The sequence below is a fragment of the Xenopus tropicalis genome, chromosome 3 (genome assembly GCF_000004195.4).
Source record: "Xenopus tropicalis strain Nigerian chromosome 3, UCB_Xtro_10.0, whole genome shotgun sequence".
NCBI classification, from domain to species: Eukaryota; Metazoa; Chordata; class Amphibia; order Anura; family Pipidae; genus Xenopus; species Xenopus tropicalis.
This window is the reverse complement of record NC_030679.2, coordinates 18,653,703-18,677,156: the sequence shown is the minus strand read 5'-3', so window position 1 is coordinate 18,677,156 and position 23,454 is coordinate 18,653,703. Positions and strand designations below refer to the sequence as shown.

General features: G+C 38.9%; 1 protein-coding gene across 3 annotated transcripts in view; it reads right to left on the bottom strand.

Annotated features, from left to right (window-relative positions):
- Nucleotides 1-23,454, bottom strand: part of vwf (von Willebrand factor) — a 114,904-nt gene that overhangs the window by 18,496 nt on the left and 72,954 nt on the right. For all 3 annotated transcript variants that reach the window (XM_031897751.1, XM_031897752.1, NM_001256288.1), the window contains 10 exon segments: nucleotides 23,231-23,274; nucleotides 22,596-22,773; nucleotides 20,201-20,421; nucleotides 18,622-18,814; nucleotides 17,549-17,893; nucleotides 13,434-13,639; nucleotides 12,691-12,793; nucleotides 12,528-12,602; nucleotides 5,585-5,689; nucleotides 1,306-1,511 (listed from right to left, as the gene is read on the bottom strand). In XM_031897751.1, coding sequence (XP_031753611.1) covers nucleotides 1,306-1,511; nucleotides 5,585-5,689; nucleotides 12,528-12,602; nucleotides 12,691-12,793; nucleotides 13,434-13,639; nucleotides 17,549-17,893; nucleotides 18,622-18,814; nucleotides 20,201-20,421; nucleotides 22,596-22,773; nucleotides 23,231-23,274 — 1,676 coding nt within the window.

Sequence of the window (23,454 nt, the reverse complement as noted above, 5' to 3'; positions counted from 1 at the left end):
GAGGAATAACTACCGAATCCCAAAAAAAGTGTGTGAAAGGCTAATTTGCTTAATGTATCACCACGTGCTGTAATGTTAAATGCTCACAAGATAGCAATATTGAATAGGCAAATAGAAATTTCTGATTCAACTTGTAGCCGTCTCCTCGCATATAGGCACAAAATGGAAGAGAAAGCAGCAAATAGTGCAAATCATTTATTATAAGTAACAGAATAAAAAGGATCTACTTACAAAGTGTAGATAATGTACAGGCTTTAAGAAAACTCAACGCGTTTCACGTACTGGCGGAACGCTTTCTCAAGAGTGTTAGAGAGTGTCTCAAGAGTGTAACACTCTTGAGAAAGCGTACCGCCAGTACGTGAAACGCGTCGAGTTTTCTGAAAGCCTGTACATTATCTACACTTTGTAAGTAGATCCTTTTTATTCTGTTACTTATAATAAATGATTTGCACTAACAGAATAAAAAGGATCTACTTACAAAGTGTAGATAATGTACAGGCTTTCAGAAAACTTGACGCGTTTCACGTACTGGCGGTATGCTTTCTCAAGAGTGTTACACTCTTGAGACACTCTCTAAAACTCTTGAGAAAGCGTACCGCCAGTACGTGAAACGCATCAAATTTTCTGAAAGCCTGTACATTATCTACACTTTATAAGTAGATCCTTTTTATTCTGTTACTTATAATAAATGATTTGCACTATTTGCTGCTTTCTCTTCCATTTTGTGCCTATATGCGAGGAGACGGCTACAAGTTGAATCAGAAATTTCTATTTGCCTATTCAATATTGCTATCTGGTGAGCATTTAACATTACAGCACGTGGTGATACATTAAGCAAATTAGCCTTTCACACACTTTTTTTGGGATTCGGTAGTTATTCCTCCTGATCCCTGATTTGCATTACAATATTGCACTATTATTTGTTCTTTGTTCTTTACTTCCACATGCGCTCCTGCCATAATTCTTTGAGTGGGCAATCAGTGTCAATAGGTGTACCAAACCTGTGCCAAATAAACGTCATTTTGAATGTGAGCTCTTAAAGTGAATTAGCCAATATTTTAAAAATGCTAGATGCAACATGCACCTAACTTTCGGCAAAATGCAACTGCATCCATTTTGATGCATCAAGCAAAAATGTGGCAGACATAACTTTTGGCTGCAAATGAGTTTTGCTGAAATTATGGTTAAAGCTTTGTCACTTCTGGTAATTTGGCAAATTGAGTCAGAAATTACACACTGCCCTATCTATTTATCTATCTATCAAATTTGATAAGAGGGTTGATTACAAAATGTAGTTCCCCTCACCTTGTCTGGGATGCAAGTAACACTTGTACAGTCGCAGTCATTGGTGGCGATTGATGAACTATATCCAGTTGGACAAACGACTGTAGAGTTTGTACAGCTGCAAACACATTCATACTTGTCACAGCAAGCGGTTTTCTGCAGCGCAAGTTGTTTGTAAGGTGGACAGATCAGGTTCTTGTGATTCGGACATTCTTCTATCCTGCAAGCTAGTCACACATAAATAACTCAGAATATGATTAAACATCCTTACATTTGTTTATTTTAACAATTAAATAAATTACTGCAATGGATCAGCTGGTCCTGTTAGGGTACACAGTGTGGTGAAGCTCTTGGTGTGCGTCATGAACCTGAAATCGGCATGGGGGGGCTGCTATGTAACTACAGTATGAAGTAGACTTTACTACGACCTGGTGCCACGTGTTGGTTTAAACAGGGAATATAAGATTACATTTGTTGATGTAACCCTTTTTTCAAGCCTTTATTATTTTCCTCTTGCTGATAGCCCTCTTTTTTTTATCACAATCCAAAACAAGCAGACGGAAGGGAGCATGGCCTAACAGCTGCAATGCATGGGTTATTTAGGTCATTGGGAGTGTCCTAAATGGAACCATCTATGTAGGGACAATTCCCTGGGGGTCACTTTTTCTGCAGACCAGTATTAAGCTAGCCAAAATACAAGTGGAGTTGTAGCATAGGCAACTAGCTAACTAGTATAGGGGTTCCTTAACCTTAAAATGAACTCTTAGGGGCACATTTACTAACCCACGAACGGGCCGAATGCGTCCGATTGCGTTTTTTTCGTAATGATCGGTATTTTGTGATTTTTTCGGAAATTATCGCGACTTTTTTTCGTAGCGTTAAAACTTGGGCGAAAAGTCGCGATTTTTTCGTAGAGTTAAAACTTGCGCGAAACGTCGCGCCTTTTAAGTTTTAACGCTACGAAAAAGGCACGACTTTTCGCGCAAGTTTTAACGCTACGAAAAAATCGCGACTTTGCGCAACTTTCGGAATGGCTACGAAAAACTCGCGTTTTTTTCCGCGCAAATCGTAAAGACGCCGAAAAAAATCGCCAAAAATACGAAAAAGTCGCAAAATGTTCGTTTTCCAATCGGAATTTTTCCAATTGGGATTCGAATTCGTGTCTTAGTAAATCAGCCCCTTAATATGACGTAGATAGTGATATTCTATGACAATTTGTCTTAGCTCTCCACTTATAGTAGTTTTTGTTCAGCAGCTCTCCAGTTTGAAATTTCAACAGCTATATGGTTGCTAGGGTCCAAATTACCCTAGCAACCAGGCAGTGGTGTGAATGGGAATAGATGATGAATAGGAGAGGTCTGAATAGAAAGATAAGAAATAGCTTTTTGGCTGCTGGGGTCAGTGACCCCTTTTTAAAAGCTGGAAATAGTCAGAAGAACAAGTCAAATAACTCAACAACTATAACAAAAAAATGAAGACCAACTGAGAATATTTATTTAATGTAATGTGACATTTCAGCCTATGGAACCACAAGCCACTTTGTTTGGTAATGTATATGATTACCTACTTTGGGAAACAACCAGGGACAGAAAGTTGGTCCATAATTGAAGACACATATCATTATACTTGTTACTGGGGTAGCTTGCAGTTTTACCCTCCTCTATGATACCAATGGCTAAGGCTAACCAGTTGCCTCCCATAGGTTTACTTGTGTGTTATAATCATCAAGGAGGAAGCTACTTAAATATAACTGTGGGTTGGCAGGCCCCAGTTTAAAACTATTCACAGCAGTGATATCTCTTTATGTTTCCTAATAGGGTGGTGGGAGAGTTCCACTAAAACTATATGTAGTCTCCTTAATATACAGGCACTAGTCTCATCTAACAATTGGGTGCTGTCCTTTCACTAGTTCTAGCTTACTCTCCACCAGTGACAACTGAATTATTTGTAAAAGGGAAAAATAATTTAAATATTTGTTTTAGTCCCAAAGTTTCAGATTTAAAATAACTGTAACTATATTTTTCAACTAGAAGTAGAGCAGCTGTAGGACAGGACGGCTAGCCTGGTGCGTAGTCAGAAACATATGCTGGAGAAGTAGTGAAAAATAACTCTGTCTCTCTAGCACTTTTTTTCAAACATCTTTCCCGTGTGAAAAGCATTATTCTCTCCGTTATTGCCTCTCTGGAAGCTCACTGCATTGGAATGCGCATAGAAAATCCTTAGCCAAGCTGGTGGTATGGATTTGGAGTTTGGTTAATAACGTGGAGGGATAAAGGGAATGAATTTTTCTCTGGAGAATATAAAATGAATCAAATTCAAACCAAAGGTCATCTGCTGAAAGATGGAAAAGGAAGCCCTTCATAAATTAGTGTAGCCGCCGAGCCCCATGACAAGCAGTGCAGAATGTTCATTGCCTGTAGTGGATGTTAAATAAAGCTTTTCAAATCTGTTAGTTTTTACTTATAGTTTTTGAAATATAAATGGTTTATTAGTGAACTTCCCAAACTTGACAGGGTCGGACTGGCCACGGTGATACCCAAAAAACTCCCAGTGGGCTTGTTTGCTGTTTCTAGCAATCTTTTATTTACAGTACAACTTTATTTCATTTGTGTCCCCTCTTACTGCCACATTGTCTGCCCGCTACCTGGTAGAAGTCCCATAAGCCTTGGCTAAAGTGCTTGCAGCATGGGGTGCCACCCATGAGCAGTAAGGGGACTGGTTGGTGTGCTGTGTGACGTGTAGAGGATGTACAGTGGTTGGTATGGGAGGGGCCAAGAGGTTGGTTCCCTGTGGGCCCGAAGTTCTTCAGTCCAACACTCCTGCTTGAAAACTTGGGCATTCCAAATGACTGATCCCTTGTACTAACTTGTTCCTCATTCAATCAGTCTGTGGGTTGCAGAATGCGTAAGTTGTAGCTGCTATGGAGAATTTTATACTGAAGCCTGCTTAGCCAAGCCAGCCCACAGCTGTATCAAGTAGCTTCCTCTTAGGCAATTACAACACACAGCAAGAGCTATGGAGGTAACCACTTAGCCTAAGCTATTGGTAAAATAGAGGTAGAATATTGGTAAAATAGAGAGTAAAACTGCAAGTTGACCTGGTAACAAGAATATTACATTTCTATTCAAATATGGACAAAATCAAAAGTAAACTCCATGAACACCAACACTTGTTTCAACTAATTGTTAGCAGTGGTGGATTGACAAGAGGCTTAAAAGGGAGGGTTCATTAAAGGGGCCCCAGCGTTGGGTGAAAAGGGGCTGGGCTTGGCAGACAGGGGATGGAGTAGAATAGACTGAGGCAGGGCCAGGGAGCAGCCCCTATCCCCTTTTTTGACTTGTACAACTGTGTTCCCCTAAAACAGCCCCATTTGCCCTACCTGTTTACAAAAAGCAGATTAGTGGGTTGCAAGCGAGATTTGGTGAAGCTTCAACTGCACGTGTTTAGGTGCCACGATGATAGAACCTCATTTAAAATGAAGGGACATTATTCCAGCGATTAAATATAATTTCTATAATTGATATGAGAAGCTCATATTTAAAGCCTTATTCGGGTGCAGAGTGCATTGTTTTTTGCACCTTGTACCAAAAGAATTTGCCCTTGTGTTTAGAGGCGCAAGTCTTATCTGTCTCTTTATGTGGTATTGCCTGCATTCAGCAGCATTGCGTACCAGAGTGGCAAAAAGTGGGAATGTCCCATTTTGGCAGCACAAGGAGCAGAGCACTGCAATGGCTCAGTGTATGCGCTTTGTGTACGGGGTTCTCAGCGCCTTTAGTTCTCCAGCACTTGGGCCTAGCCTTCCATAACTAAGGCTTCTCATTTCTGCGTAATGGAAAATATAAAAACTGTTTAAAAGGTATATTAAAGTCCACTGCAGTTTTTTAGTGGCCTCTTTACCATAATCTAAGTTCCACTGTAATACGATATTTGAAATAATAAACAGTACTTTTGCACTCATTGGGTACAGGTGTAGTATCCACTAAATTAAGGTGCAAGATGCATAGGCATATATTCCTCTGTTTCATCCACCTTTATAATAAATAATGGATACTTCTACTTTGCAAATGACACATGTAGGCTGCTGTTTCCTTTGCCTGGTCGGTAGGCCCAAAACAGTGAGATCATTAAACCCTTTCACAGAGGGTGTCATTCAGAAGAATGAAACATCAGTGCAAAATAATGAGGTATCATATTGCGGGAAACAGTGACCTCTGGCGCAGGTTTAGTTGCAATGTCCTTTGCTCAATCTGGATGGTAGGAATCATCAGGCTGCGTGCATCTTTTGAAACAGAAAACTTACCACACTCATAATTGGGTTTACAGTGCCCTGGGTTTGTGAGGACGGGGACAAGGCCATTCTCGCAGTGTGGCACAGGATTCACATCACAGGTTGTAAGATCACAAACTGGAAAAGAATGATATATTTTATGTTTAGCAGCTTTATTCATTAAGTTATTATCAACACACACTTACTATATAAAGCACCAACTGCAGGGCTGTACAATCGAAGGAAGTATTCATCAGGATTAGCGGGATTTAAATAAATGATACTGTTTAAACTGTATAGTATCTATTCAGTGCTAGAGTAACTGAGGAACATAGGTAATTTAAAAAAATATATATATAACCCATCCTAATACAGCTTCAAAGGTGATATCCTTGCCTCATTTCAACCAGGTACCATTCATTTATCCATCCTGCCTCTGTCCATCCCATTTCATATCTTTCCATTCGTTCTTCCCTCCTGAGCTAACAGACATTTTCTTCTCATCCTCAGTAATTAGTAAAGTAAACTTTAATGCTTTTAGTTGTCAAGCTGTACATCAACTGCTTCTTCCTATATGTAAATGATCTGCAATTTGTTTCACACTGACATAGGGAAAGGCAACCCAAAGAAAAGACTAATACCTGACAAGATTGGCAATTACAGTAAGTAACAATGGAAGGGGATTAGGTATATGGCATGTTGGGTGTTTGCAGAAGGGATGCGACTATGGCAGGAATTCTGACTGGAATGGGCAGAGTTTGGGCATGTTTGGGTGAAATAAGGTTTGGCCAAGGCAGGTCATGGGACCAGTCAAGCTTTCTCTATAGATAAGCTATTTTTTTGGCAGGGGCTGTTACCCAAGGAGCCTGAGCAGGCAGTAGCCTAATAGGCTGTGCTTCCTGGAGTGGGAAGGGGTCAGATAGTTAATAAGCAACTTAACAGTCCTTAATGGCGGCCCTTGTTTGGACAGTGACTTTGTTTAGGCAGAAAACAGCAACATAAGGCAAGTTATTTTCAAGATAATTAAAGGTCACCTAAATCTTTTATAGCAGTTCTACTCTACCCAAATGTTGCTATACTACAGAATTCTCCAGCATAATTCAAGGCTTAAAACATGATGGGAGCTGTAGTTCAGCATATGTAGAGATAGATTCTTAAAGCCACACTGCATGATAAACCCTCTTTCTGTCCTCCAAGGTTAGAGCATTGTATTGGCAATGAAATCACTTATAAGCATGTACAACACATTCTAAAAGTTGCTCTTTGGCAATAGGAGAATAGATGAATGGCATATATATGTATAAGCTATAAAATTCTTTATTATCAGAAAGTTGGACACAAAAAAAACCTAAACTATTACTTTCATTTAAGTGCATTTCTCTGTTTCCCTGGTTTTCACTGCCTGTCAAACGTGCCAGTCTGGTGTGAGTCCTACAGAGGCTGATGGCACTCACATTAATAACTTGCCGTTTTCTGCTTTCTTTTTAATGTAAAACATTAGTCTCTGTTATGTCCACTTCAGCAGAAGCGCATTTAATAAAACTGTGCACAGGGGACACATTATATTTGAGCCCAGCAGGTTAGATTTATCTTTCAAATATATCATTCATTTCAAAGTCACAAACCTGTAAAAACAAATGAGGAGCACAGGATAGCATGGAATTCATTCCCACTTATATTTCCGCTATTCACCTCCAAAGTCAAATCATTCTGGTTTCTTACGTGTACCACAATTTTAACGGTTTTGTACAAGACAGTGTACTCTTGGCAATAACAGAAGGCCAAAAAGCACTTGCTGGAACCACAATAGAGCTACTTAATCAATGTATGAGTTAGAGGAGAAGGGTTTAGAAACTGGCATTTCAAATATTTTGTATCCATTGAATATGTCTAACTGATTCAGTCCTTCACACTCCTGCACTGCTATCTGTCTGTCTTCAATATTCTTCTTATTTACTCAGTGGTTAGAGGCTTAAATTCTTCCTTTAGCACTGCAGTTTCACACTGAGGAGTCATCAGTATGGATTTACTGTTAGCCATATGCTCCAGCCATCTTTGCCTTAATGCTTGACCATCAATGGCTTTGTAGCTAGGGTTGCAGGAGCCTCACGTAATCCCCCGAATCCCAACCAGTCTGTCTGATCTGCTGAGGCCTGCCTTCTGTATGTATGTATATGTATGTATATATATATATATGGTATTGATAGATAGAAACTGGCATGGAAACTGGCATGGTTTGCACCAGGAATATATAAGCCTTGATTTCTGCTAACTGTCAAATAGTCAATTGAACTGTCAAATTGCAGTGGAAACTGAGCAACTTTTAAAAAAGAAAACTAGAAAACTAGACTGCATGATGGGCAGTAATAAATTAAGTAACATTCATGACACCCACCAGATATTTTAAGACTTAACAACCTTGCATAGAATTCAGGCTCCCAGGTTAAAATCTAAAATCATACCTGCTGCTCTCTCCACAGGGAGGCAAGGTGAGAATACTACTTTAAATGGCATAATAGAAAATGTTCTCCTTTAGTTCAGAGAAGACTCTATGGAATTGGAGATGGTGAAGGGGGCAACATTGGCCTGGGCAGCAGCAGTTCCAAAAATGCCCTTGGCTGTCTATATGACCTCTCCTGTCTTAACTATGCAGTCATCATGTCCCAGTTAAGGCTTGCGTCTTGGTCAGCTACCCACCCCCAATAACTATCTTCCCAGCCTACCTCTTTCACTTAGTCTACTTAGTTTGAAATGTCCCTTGAGTAGAGATCTTTTCTTGGGGACCCATTCCTTGTTTTACACCTATAAGTTTCTCTTCATTTGTATGTACAATAAATGGCAGAGACTAGAGCTTGTAATATTATATCAGTTGCTAGTGAATCAGTATCTTTTGTGAATATTGGTATTAAAGGAGAAGTAACTCTATTTCTTATTTATATACTATATATATATATATATATACAGTGGAGGAAATAATTATTTGACCCCTCACTGATTTTGTAAGTTTGTCCAATGACAAAGAAATGAAAAGTCTCAGAACAGTATCATTTCAATGGTAGGTTTATTTTAACAGTGGCAGATAGCACATCAAAAGGAAAATCGAAAAAATAACTTTAAATAAAAGATAGCAACTGATTTGCATTTCATTGAGTGAAATAAGTTTTTGAACCCCTACCAACCATTAAGAGATCTGGCTCCCACAGAGTGGTTAGACACTTCTACTCAATTAGTCAACCTCATTAAGGACACCTGTCTTAACTAGTCACCTGTATAAAAGACACCTGTCCACAGAATCAATCAATCAAGCAGACTCCAAACTCTCCAACATGGGAAAGACCAAAGAGCTGTCCAAGGATGTCAGAGACAAAATTGTAGACCTGCACAAGGCTGGAATGGGCTACAAAACCATTAGCAAGAAGCTGGGAGAGAAGGTGACAACTGTTGGTGCGATTGTTCGAAAATGGAAGGAGCACAAAATGACCATCAATCGACCTCGCTCTGGGGCTCCACGCAAGATCTCACCTCGTGGGGTGTCAATGATTCTGAGAAAGGTGAAAAAGCATCCTAGAACTACACGGGAGGAGTTTGTTAATGACCTCAAATTAGCAGGGACCACAGTCACCAAGAAAACCATTGGAAACACATTACACCGCAATGGATTAAAATCCTGCAGGGCTCGCAAGGTCCCCCTGCTCAAGAAGGCACATGTGCAGGCCCGTCTGAAGTTTGCCAATGAACACCTGAATGATTCTGTGAGTGACTGGGAGAAGGTGCTGTGGTCTGATGAGACCAAAATAGAGCTCTTTGGCATTAACTCAACTCGCTGTGTTTGGAGGAAGAAAAATGCTTCCTATGACCCCCAAAACACCGTCCCCACCGTCAAGCATGGGGGTGGAAACATTTTGCTTTGGGGGTGTTTTTCTGCTAAGGGCACAGGACAACTTATTCGCATTAACGGGAAAATGGACGGAGCCATGTATCGTGAAATCCTGAATGACAACCTCCTTCCCTCTGCCAGGAAACTGAAAATGGGTCGTGGATGGGTGTTCCAGCACGACAATGACCCAAAACATACAGCAAAGGCAACAAAGGAGTGGCTCAAGAAGAAGCACATTAAGGTCATGGAGTGGCCTAGTCAGTCTCCGGACCTTAATCCAATAGAAAACCTATGGAGGGAGCTCAAGCTCAGAGTTGCACAGAGACAGCCTCGAAACCTTAGGGATTTAGAGATGATCTGCAAAGAGGAGTGGGACCAACATTCCTCCTAAAATGTGCGCAAACTTGGTCATCAATTACAAGAAACGTTTGACCTCTGTGCTTGCAAACAAGGGGTTTTCCACTAAGTATTAAGTCTTTTTTTGTTAGAGGGTTCAAAAACTTATTTCACTCAATGAAATGCAAATCAGTTGCTATCTTTTATTTAAAGTTATTTTTTCGATTTTCCTTTTGATGTGCTATCTGCCACTGTTAAAATAAACCTACCATTGAAATGATACTGTTCTGAGACTTTTCATTTCTTTGTCATTGGACAAACTTACAAAATCAGTGAGGGGTCAAATAATTATTTCCTCCACTGTATATATATATATATATATATATATATATACATTCCTATACCTAAGTGCCTAAATATCAATAGGTGATAAGAAACAATTAATAAGCTGAAAGTTGTCTGGGCACGATTGTTCTCTTTTAATGTATGATCATATAAAGTAAGAAAGCCTGAATAAAAAGGCTGAATTACATGATGGTTTAACCCACTTGCATTGCTTTAATCCACTTGAATTGAACTTTCTAAGAGTGTTCAACAGAGCCACGCCAAGTAAAATAAAGCTTAAAGCCAATACGATTGTGCGACTGAATTCTTAGCAGAGTCATTACATGCACAGTCAACACACAATACCCGTTTATTAACTTTAATGGGAAGGAAGTCAAAATGTATTAACTACTGGATTAAAGCAGTCTCCTCTTATTGACTCAATGCATTTAGGCATATACTATGTTTTAACATGAAAATGTGGCATGTTACGTTTGTAATGTTTATTGTCATGGTAACAATGCACCAAGAGGAAGGGCCTTGCAGTAAAATGATCTAATATAATAAGAATAAAGGACAAGATGTAACTTCTAGAGAAACAACACAAATCCCCATCTGCCTTTTCAGGTCTTTCCACTGTACATATGCTTGCCCGAACATTTTTAAATAAGCAGAACTTGTGACTATTATAAAAAAGTATTTGGTTAAATATATATATTAAAGTTTAATGGGAGAATATGAAAGGTACACCCATTGAGAAAATATGAACATGCTTTTTGACGTATTGAGTCAATCCAAACCCTTAATACCACTAAATGATGCTTGCAAAATATTATACAGTATCATTCAGATAGCAGAAATACATACATAAAAACATATGGGCAAACATATGGGCACGATTGTGATGCAGCGAGTCTCCGATGATAATTTGTGGGCCATCCTAACACCTTAGTTCCAAAACTGACGGTTAAAATGGAATGTGACAGATACACTAATTCCTTTTTAAGATATTCAAGAGATCACTGGTCTACTAATATTAACCTTATAATAACAGACAAAAATACATTCCTGAGATTTGAGAGCTCCCATCCAAAAAACTCAAGGGTAAATTTACCAATTTACCAGTTTGACAATGAGAAGGAGCTTGAAATCTTGACAGTAAAAGAGCAGTTTTTGAAACATTGATATCCCTTTTTCTGTTATAGGACGGATCCTGGAATTGGAACAGGCATGTATGGCACAGGGCTTATAACACTGATAAAAAAAAGTGCACCAAAAAAAAATTCCCTTTTGATAGAACTTTTTTAACAGTAGTGCTAAATAATGTTAAGAAACACTGAAACATACTTACATCTGACAAAATGCTGTAAACTAAAAAGATCACTTACCCATGTATATGTAAGTTATTGGGGGGTTTATTAGTACAGGTATGGGATCCCTTATCCGGAAACCCGTTATCCAGAAAGTTCTGAATCACGGAAAGGCCATCTCCTATAGACTCCATTATAAGCAAATAATTCTAATTTTTAAAAATGATTCCTTTTTTCTGTAATAATGAAACAATACCTTGTACTTGATCCCAACTAAGATATAATTAATCCTTATTGGAGACAAAACAATCCTATTGAGTTTAATGCTTTTTTAGCAGACTTAAGTTATGGAGATCCAAGTTACAGAAAGATCCCTTATCCAGAAAACCCCAGGTCCCAAGCATTCTGGATAAGAGGTCCCATACCTGCACAGCAGATCCTGTTTGTAAATATTCAGTGCCTAAACATCTGTAACAAAATTGGGGTGCTATAAATTCAATAATTGCATAAGTTGCAGCACAATGATTAAAGGTACATATTTGGCACATCCATATTATGGCTGTACATATATGATTCAGGGACATTATGATTGCTGTACGGCTTTTCGTGTTTATATTACTAAACGTACATGTTCCCTTACATGGGTAAGACTAAAAGAATATTTAAGACCGGATTTACTAAACACAAACTCCATATCAAAACAACTATTGAAAGGTATAATTAAGTCAAACTTGATGAGAATCCTTTGGCACTACATTATGCAAAGGAAGGACATAATGTCTGTGTCTGTGATCTACAAGTAATAATCATTGATCAAGTCCCACCTATTAAAAGGGGTGGTGACCATAAAATAATTATATATGGTGCATTACATCAATGTGCACCATGTTGCAGTGTATACCATTCACTTTTGTGGCTAAGGAGTGCATTACACTGAAACATTCCTTGGCATGGGGTTACCATGATTTCACAGGAAATGTTAGGGAAAAACAAATTACTGGAGGAAAGTATGTGTATTACACTTTCATAGTTCTTAAACTACAGTAAAACTGCAAGTACATAGTTTCTTTAACTACTTTAACTACTTTAACTAAGCATATTTGTATTTAATAATCTAGTTGGTACTTACCACACTCATAATCAGGGCAGCATTGTTCAGAAGTCTTTTTTAGTCTCGGAATTTCACAAGGACCGCAGGTGAGAGCTAGAGGAAGCAATATTCAGAGTTAGTACAGACAGAGCAATAGAAAATGAGCACTTATATATTAAATAAATAGGTTTCATGCTGTTACGTTTGACTGTAGGGCATGGCATTGCTGTGCAATTAATCATCCGGTTTTCAAGACACATGCAGATGGAGCAGGGAGCATTTGTAGGGATCCAGGTCTCTAAAAGCTTGGAAAATAAATAAATATATTATACTTGTTTTGTTATTGGGTCACACACAACTATCTGCTCATACAATTTGGTGATTTGCATCTGATTTGGAAATGTCGAATCACTCCTGAGCCTAACAGTAGCTGTCTACTCTTTGCCTCAGTCATGTATCTAAATAAGTTAAGTTCCCTTTGAGAAAAATGATACCAAAGTGGCACAGTATGACCATATAAACATTCATCAGTTTCACAATGACACTGGGTATATATATATATGTATATGCATAATTTGGAATATAATTTTAGGTTTTATTCCAAAGACATTGTGGCTCATTTATCAACAGGGGGCAAATACACCCTTGTTCATTGTCCACGTTGCTAAAATACAACTCATGCAGAGGGTTGTGTCTATGGGTGCTACATAGATCTCCATGGAAGTGCAAAACGCATGTTGTCACAATGGTAAAATTTAACTCAAGTATGAAGTGCTTTTGATAAATTACATTTTAAACATAAGTATAGTGATTCTATCCAAGCAAATACTAGTTCTCTTTCTTTGTCTTTCTTTTCTTGAGATGCACTGCTACATCTCTACTAACTCACTAAATCGTTTGAAATGCTTCTCCAACTTTAGTTGCCTACATTAGAATACTACTTACCTGGTGTTCCTCTCCATATCTGTCTGTGCACTGGGAGCAGACTTTTTCATTGACACATTTGCCATTAACAATCACATCTCCCTCAGGACAAAAACAGCCTTCTGTTGATGAGTCCGAGCAAAGCGTTCCATTCAGTGTTTTCCCACATTCCTTATTGCACCCCATGTGGCAGTGATGATATACCATCAATCTTGGGCATTCCATTGCTGTTACGCAAAAAGCAACATTATTCATTAAGGCATAATTTATGTGATCATATTCAAAGGGCACCACAAACTGCAACATGCATACTTGCACTCTATGTGGTTAGGAAAACCTTCATCTTTTTGGTGTATTTAAATGTGCAATTTAATTTGACTCTAGAAATGGAGATTGGTCACCAAGAGGCAGCATTTATTTATTATTTATTATTACCTATATTATTACTATATGGTGTGTATCATATGCATAGGGACCTTTAGACACTTGCTTTTCGTTTTGCTGTATGGACTGAGCATAGACATCCAAAAGAGACTGTAACAAGATCCATATGTCTGCGATTTATTTAAAGTTACAGTGTCGTGCAAATAAAGCCTTATCTGTGTGTGTGATTGTGAATCAGAGGAGTTCCCAGGGAGGGGTATTACAGCCCAGTCCTGACCCTGGGTGGAGGCACACCATTTTATGTATCTGCTTTCCCATATAACCGAAACACAGGACTCTTGTAGTGCAGAGTTTCCTTCAGTAGCAGTATAGGGTTCAATTATTTTATCTGAGGCATGTTCCTTAAATGCTTCCCACTTCCAAATATAATCTGCTGGTACTACTTAATTTTAATTAAACTACTTATTAATATTACCCACTTAGCACTAACCAACTGCCCAATACACAGTTCTATTCCCCTTTTTCTTTTCTTTTTTTCTTTTGAAATCTTACAGAATTAATTTTAGCCAAGAGCAAAAGTTGCCATCTTGTAGAAATTCCTCCCTCCTCTTCCTGAATGTGTCCTGTTATGTAATTAAATGCAATTAAGCTTCATCAAAGTAGGTAATCCACAGCTGACCAAATGACACTTGTCTATATCAAAAGAGGTCTTGTGTGCACATCAGCTGTGCTTAATTATTGGGTCATACCTCCGTTTCTAATTCTAGTAATCAAGCTTCTAGCTACTGTATGACTTAATGTTTAAAATAAACCTTTCAATTTGGTAATTCTTAACCCACAATGGAACTGCATTCAGCTAGTACAATATAAAGGAAGTATATATAATTGTTCAGCTAGGGGAGGTTGGGAGGTTATTTCTACATTGTAGCAGTTATCAAATATCTGTAGTTTAGAGTGGAAGTGCTGTGAGCATCCCAAGGACCACTTATATTACTTAAATTTTAGCAGACTTAAAGGAACAGTAACACTAAAAATGAAAGTTTTTTAAATCAATTAAAATCTAATGTACTGTTGCCGTGCACTGGTAAAAGTTGTGTTTTTGCTACAGTAACGCTAATATAGTTTATATAAATAAGCTGGTGTTTGGCCATGGGGGCAGCCATTCAAGCTGGAAAAATGGAGAAAAGGCACAGGTTACATAGCAGATAACAGTTAACCTCTCTAGAATACAATAGTGTTTTATCTGTTATCTGCTATGTGCCTGTGCCTTTTCTCCTTTGAATGGCTGCCCCCATTGCTACAGTGCAACTTTATTTATATACATTTCTGGGGAAAACACCTAAGTTGTACCAGTGCAGGGCAGCAGTACATTATATTCTAATTACTTTCATATACTTTCATTTTTTGGCGTTACTGTTCCTTTAATGTATGCAGATCCAAATTATGAAAGGAACCCTTATCCAGAAAACCCCAGGTTCCTAGGATTTTGAGTAACAGATCCCATACCTGTATTATATTATATTATATACTAATCTACTAATATACTAGTCTATTGGGCTGTGTTTGACATGTGTACATGTGTAGCTAGGGTTGCCACCTCTCTTGCCTGGTAACTCTGGGCAGGGCATGACATTAAGGGGTGGGGTGTGATGTGGTGGGGTGGGGCTATGACTTGACAATCAGCGATTGGCCAATTGCCGCGTCAATCTTCAAGAATCCTGCCTGGTTTTCCAAACTGCAAAAACTGAGCAGGTAGTTTTGACCCAGACAGCCCTACCGAAAACTGGGCTGTCTGGGTCAATACCAGAGAGTTGGCAACCCTATGTGTAGCCAACCTGGCAAAATAGTTGCACATTCAAGCCCAGATTTTTGGGAAAGCCACCCAGGCCTACGGCAGCAGAGTTACAGAGGTGGAATGTTGCCCACTTGCCTTATTGGCTCTACTGTGCTGGAATTAAACGTCCTGTCCCCGGTGAGGCCCCTGATTATCCTGTAGAGCGATGCATGGGTTAAAGCGAGCTGTGAAGTGATGCGCAGGTGGGCCCAATCTCCTAGCAGTTCTCGCTTACACGTGCATGTACGCATGGGAAAGAGGTATGCCTGTATTTATACTTACTATGGACACAGGGCCTGATTTACTGATTATTACTATTGAGGGGGTAAAGCTAAATCATTTGTTTTGAAATTATGGTGATACCCCCTTAAGAGAACCGATCACAGCAAATTATTGCCTAGTTGCTATTGGTAACTGCACTTTTGAATTTGGGCACCTATGTTAGTAAATGTAAAATCTCCTAAATATTATATGTAATCCCAATCTGAGCAATGGTTAGTGTGAGATTTGAGGTAAGGACTTTGAATGGGGGCCATGATCAAATGTTGTACCTCAAAGGGTTATTTAAACTGAAAAACTAAACATTGAAATGGGAAGTCATCCCTGAATTATCTGCCAGTCTGTTGGGCCAAAATAATCTAAGGAAAGGCTAATTCACTAAGAATGCTAATATGGCCTTCTTCCACAGTGAATCTAATTATTAAGGGCAGGGCTACACGGGGAGATTAGTCCCCCCGCAACAAATCTTCATTGCCGCGGGCGACTAATCTCCCCGCAATGCCATCCCGCTGGTGGGATGGCATACGCGTCGCCGTGATGTCCAGCAGTCGCCCAAACTTTCCTCTCAAGACAACTTTGGGCAACTGGGGGACTTTGCATCGGCGATCATTGCCGGGTTACTATTACGGGTATCCCAAGGCCGCCCCCGTTCTGTGCTCCTTCCCCCCCTGCACGATCACAACCCACCCCCCCCATGAGAACTTTTAAACTCCCATGCGGAGCAGTGGGGAGAGCTGTGGTGGGGCCCCTAAGTTTCTGCCGCCCTAGGCCCAGGCCTTTGTGGCCTCCCCACATATCCACACCTGCCAGCTATTTACATTCTAACCAGTGGGATGGAATTGCAGGGAGATTAGTCGTCCATCACAATGAAGATCCCTGTGCACCCCTGCCCTAAGGAGAAGGAATGGTACAATCACTGGGGGGGTGCCAAAATGTTAAGACGGGGAGGTGGATGAGAGAGCAAAGTTGGTTCAGGGTACAGGGGTTGGAGAAGATGAGGAGAGGGCATTGGTGCAAAGAAGCCATGAATATAGCAAAAGAGGTAGGAGGAGACAGAGGTAATATTCTTTTACTATAGACCGGGTTCTGTGCAGGTCATGTGACTTGAGGTGAGAAAATGTTAACATACAGTACAATCCATTTTGCGTACAACAACCTGCCTGGTGCAATAACCTTCTGGAAACCTTTGCTTTAATATTTTGAATACCCTAACATTTTGCAGACGTTGCCCATATTAATATGGTTAACAATATAAATATAACATGTAATGATGGTGGCAGCGTATAATGAATTGATCACAAAGTAAGAAACTATTTTGACTGCTCAAGGATAGCATCATTGTCATAACAATGGGACTCCTTCCATTTTTCTTGGGTTTTCCATTTGTCTTATACATTTGATCCTCCTACATCACACTGGACTTACAGTACTCATGCAGCCACTTTAGCTACAAAGCAAAATACTTGTTGTCATATTTGAAGATACCATTGGCTGATTTGGTGCACAAACCCTCTCCAGTCTACCAACCACTTCCTCCTTGTGTGTGGGTAAAGGTGGGAATGGGTTTGGCATCTCACCACTTTGAAACCTATAAAAAACAGCTTTTTAAAAGAATGACAGAGTAGCATTTTATACTTACGGCAGAAATCTGGGGTTCTCCAATTGATGCACACTCCATTAATTCTACACACATGCACATATGCAGCAATGACCTCACAGATATCTTGTCCATGGCAACTTGCTTCTTCGCATACTGTAAAGTACGGTTTGGGTGGGAATATTGTGTGGCATGCCTCAAATGTTTTGGAGAGCATAATTTTACATTCAGAACTGATGGGTTGTGTACAAGCCTTATCCGGTTTGGTTTCACATGTTCTGCCAAGACTGTCGACAACTGTCCATTCCTTAATGAATTTACTGCTGTCTGTAGTTACTGACCCATCACTTAACGTAAAGTCATTCACTGTATTCTGGTCACAGATGCCTAAACACAGGAAAAAAAAATGAAATGACAAGGGCTAATCAAAGCTCTAGTCTATACTATACAATAGTTATAGCAACAGCAAGAAGAAAGCAAGTTTGCTTAGTAGTAGAGGGAGGTTACCATGTTTATTGTGCCACGAAACAGGGTCTTATTATATATATATATATATATATATATATATATATATACTGTATATGAGTCCAAAATGGGGAGCACACCACACGATAGTACTAAACCTTGGTGCAGAGCTAGAAATTCTACGAGCAGGTAGGAAATGTCGGCACTCCTACCTGCTTATATATATATATATATATATATATATATATATGATAATAATCAGTATATGGGCAGATACAGACATAATAGCATGCATACAAATAGGGCAGCATGTTGGTGAACAACAGAACTCACTGAATCAAGAGTATCAGTACAGTATGTAGTCAACTACAAATATAGATGATATTATCTTTGGCCTGCCAAAACCCAGCTTTTTTCCAGTCATTCTACCAAAACCCACTACCCTCTCTGCAGTCTAGATTAACTACTGAGAAACATCTCAATCCATCTTTTGCTTTACTGCCAAGAAGTATATCCCCAATTCTCTCTCAAGCTTTTAACAGCAGAACACCAAGCAGGCTTTCAGGTCTTGTCTAATGACAATATGAGCCTAGAGTAGCCCCCTTCAGAATGAAGTTCTATATATTCCCCTTTATAAATGAATTACTCACCACATAGGCCGGAGGTTCTTAAAGAGAATGCAGCTGGATTGAGCTGAAGTACAAACTCATTGTTTGCTGGTGTGAATGTAAAAACGAACCCTAATTGAGGAATTTTGACTTCATGCACAATCTCTCCATACAGTGTGACTTCAAAGTTATCATTTGCATAAGGTAGTGGAACAATATCTCCATTTACAGAAACCTTGGAAAGTGTAAAGAACATTTTTTCAACAGAGCACCCAGAACAGTTGTTACTTAAATGACATTCTAGCAAAATGTATAACAGGATAAATCTATATTACAGTATTTTTAAATAGCGATACTGGGTCACATAATTACATTATTAATTTGGGGTGTAAAAAGACAAAAGTCCTACACCTCCAAATGACCCCCATATATACATAAACAGACCTATAAATACACATACATACATATATTAAACCAACTGTATATCCTGAGATTCCAAGCCACTGTTAAATAGAATCTGCCATCACAACATTTTGACTCCTTCACTGATTTGGCTTTTACAACGCAACCAACTGTGAGGAAAGTTTTGTAAATGCAACTGCGGCTGTAAATGACGCCAAATGTTTTGTAGATAGCGCTGTAACCCTATTTCACCAGCTCTTCCCTTTCACTTGAATTGATAATGTGAGGTGTATGGCAAATGCTTGATTGGATAGGTTGATTTCAAGGATTAAATGTTGCTAAATAATAAAATGCAATAACGATAAATAGGAATTATTATTATGATTTGGGGGCGTAAACCTTTGGAAAGCATTGCACAAGTCATATAGAACAAATGTAAAGTATATTTGCGTGTAGAAACTGGCCATTATCCATTTAATCTATGTAACAGTTGCATGGTGATTTTTTTTTCTTCTTAGCACTTAAATAGGCGTTATTTTCTGGCTGTGTGAGATATTTTCAGCAGTGCATCATCATTCATTGAATATTACTCACAGACTGTAGGAAGCAAGCCAAGGGTCGTTTAGAAGTCAACAAGCATTATATTTTAGTAGGTATCATCTAAATTCCAGCCTGTCATTTAATGTTAAACATTATATATCTATGTGACCCTGCTCTCTGCCCAGTTCTCCCCTGCTTCTCTTCTAGGTTCTACATTTTACTAGTTCTATATACAGTAAATTTACTCCCACCTCTCGCTACAATTACACTTGGCTTCTATATCAACCCATGGATGTCTTATTGCACTCACACATCATTTAGCTATCTTCTTCCAAATTTAAATGCTCTTGCAAAAAAAAACTACTCTTTGAAAACAGGTCCATGAGATTTTATGTTGAGAAATGTAGTGCATATAACAGAATGTACATGTGTGAGTCAATAATGCATGCAATAAATCTGGTCTTTTTTTTACAACAAATTCTACGTCAAAGAAGTACCTAAATTAGGACTAAGAACACCTGTGAGTTGCCTGGTCATGAGAATTCCATTTGAGCAATAGGGACCAACTTGTTCATTGGTAATAATGACTATATTGTCAAAGGCAGCAAAATTTCAGCACTGTAGTTGGCTTGACTCAAGGTCCAGTGGGGAAAAGCTTATAGGGACAGCTATCACTTACCTGCATGTTGGATGAAAGTAGTATAGAATATTTATTATGCTTCACTTCAACTGACTTCATGCATGTTTGATGATTTGTTGTGTTGCATTCTGCATTGTGAAGGATAACTTTAACATCATGTACTTCATCATGGAATAGCACGTATGAGCAGGCACCCATCAGTTTAAAATCTAGACCATCAAATGTCACAATGTGTCTAGTAGAACTTCCCATACACATGCCTGTTATCGAAAGACACGATTAGCATTTTGATTATCTGTCAGTAATTAAAACTTTGAAAACGGTAATTAAATATGCTTTGCAATCATCCATTCATTACCCAGATAGCATTTTCAGTTGTTTGACTACATTGCATAGCTCTTTTATAACCCATCTGATCAATACATTTCATTTATTTCATAGCCAATCATTGACAGGGCTTGACAATAACTTTTATTTTTAGCTGTTTATTCTTGATGCCTAGCTATTTCTTGACATTCTCAAGGACGACAATGCTGGAACGAGGTGCAGAGTGCCGGTGAAGAGGCGGTTAGTAGGGTGCCTACATAGGTCTGGACTGAGATTAGTGACTGTCTATGGCATTTTACAGCAGCCCATCTAGCATTTGCCAAAATCCACAGATTGCCAATCCCGGTCTGTGCCTACATGCCACCACCATCCACCTGTCATAAATTCTCAATTGCAAAATGCAGGCAGGTATACATTCATTGAGGGTTTATGCACTATGGAGAGCAATTCATGTGCAAGGAAGGATTTAAAGTGCATAAAACATGGTGGATTGCACGTTGTACCCCGTTTTGCACATTGTAAATGACCCTTTATATTTAACAGTATTAGTTTATATTTCATACAACTGAAAAGCGGGGCATAAAAACAGTTGAAGCAGACCCTGCACTTGGAAGAATTAAAAGTACCCAGAGGAATAGCCAGAGAAATCTTTTCTAAGTTGGGGGGATTCTATGAAAATTAAGAGCAGTTGTGAAAATTAAAAAGTAATGTCAAGAATTTTAACTTACATATGGTTGCTACTATGAATAAATGAATAAAACCCTTTGATGAATAAAACCCTTTGTCTTCTGTATATATAATAAATGGTGCATGGTGCATGGCCTGCGTTAATAAAGAGGCAATTGAATTGGAAACCACGCTGACTCGCTGACATAACTAAGTGTGTTATGATTATGGCTAAGAGAAATCAGTAGAATTTGTCTCAAAATGGGGGATTCATTGACATCACTGATAGAGAGAATGAAGCTTTGCATTGTGGATGATGCCAAATATCTTGAATAACTCTTTGTCTAAACAAAGCTTGGAATATTTGAGAGCACTGGAAGCTTTGGATCCTCTCGTAAAGATGATTTATTTCAGGAGGCTATGAGGATTTTAAAATACCTAACAGGAGTTGAAATGGAGTGTATGCATTGTGCTGTTCTGTGAATTCATTACCATCATTTACAGTGTACTTGATAGCCAAACTGACATCTGTATTCAGTTTAAGAGCAGAAATATATTTTAGATGAATGCTGTAATGTGTCAGATATTAGGAGCAGAATAGAACTGTTATGTCTACCGAGCAAGAGCTATTACAGCCTTTTGGATATAGCAGAACAACAGGCCATTAAATAAAGCAACAATGTTAATATTAAAAATATCTTTAAAAAAGCCCTTGGGGCAAAGATGACACTAAAGGTGGCCATATATGTTGCAATCCACATGTTTCACAAGGTCGCCAAACTAGCAGGTCTTCTCCCGATCATTTGGTCCTAGGGCCAAACGATCAAATTGAAACGGCGGGCATAGGTGTCATCTGAACAAGGACTGCATCAACTAGCCAATGTGGTACCCAATCCGACCGGGAAAATCAAACCTGTCAAGATCTGCCCAATTTTAGGCCAGGCATCGGTCGGGTAGGTTTGTCAGAGGTGCCCATACATGGACAGATAAGCTTCCAAATCAGTCTGAAGGACTCGAATCGAAGGCTGAAATCTGCCCGTGTATGGCCACCTTTACAAAGACACAGCTATAAGCCAACCATCATTGGTGCTCTAAAAGAGTGGGATGGGGACACAGGCAGATTAAGACACCCTGTAAGATGGGGGAAAGCCTCTAATTTTTGGTTATAAGGTAATGCCGTTCATGTAGAATGAAGCATATGAATATCTTCCCATGATCGGCAGGCTTTTAGTGCATTTCTTGCATAATAAAGGGCTTTTCATTTTTTGTCTTTTTGTGTATGTCAGGGTGAGTGTCACCATAATGCATTTTATGCACATCTACTTTTGGAGCAACACTGCATGTTCCACCTACATGTGAAAACCCAATACTTGAAAAAATATTCTAAAATGTTATAAAAATGTATATGAAATTCCTCTTAAAGCTCAAGACAATCACTTACATGGGCAAGTCCACCGACATCCGCAAGTCTCCTCTATTTTCATTGCTGGCAGGTTGTTGTGGCACATAGGTTTGGGTATCTTCTCGCAATTAACCTTGTGGCTCTCCAAGAGGGTTTTACCATCTGGCAGACAGGTCACACTGTGGCATTTATCTGTCAACATCCACTTGTCTCCAGGCTATAGACAGATAAAACTTAGTGAATCAAATATACAAAACACATTAATTATTAAAAATGTTGTTTAGACCAAATAATTTGCATGATTTTGGTGACACAAGACCAAACCTTAGTACAGGGATCCCCAACCTTTCTTACTTGTGAGCCACAGTCAAATGTAAAGAGAGCAACAGAACCATCATAAAAATCATGGAGGTGCCAAATAAGGGCTAAGATTTGCTATAATGTCATATAAAGCCTCTATGCACACTATCAGCTTACAGGAGGTTTTATTTGGTAGTAAATCTTGTTTTTATTCAACCAAAACGTGCCGCCAAGTCAGGAATTCAAAAATAACTACCTGGTCTGGGGGCACTGAGAGCAACATCCAAGGGGTTGGGGTGCAACATGTTGCCCAAGAGCCACTGGTTGAGGATCACTGCACTAGTACATAATATTTATCAAATAACATATCATACCTTTCTCTGTTTGCCCTCTTCATCGATGCAAACTGTGGCAAACTCTGAAAAGCAAACAGAAGCAAAACTAAAAGTATATGTCAAGTAAGGAGTTTTATATTAAGCCTAATAGTTACTGTAGGTATATATATATATATATATATATATATATATATATATAAATATATACAGTGGTGTGAAAAACTATTTGCCCCCTTCCTGATTTCTTATTCTTTTGCATGTTT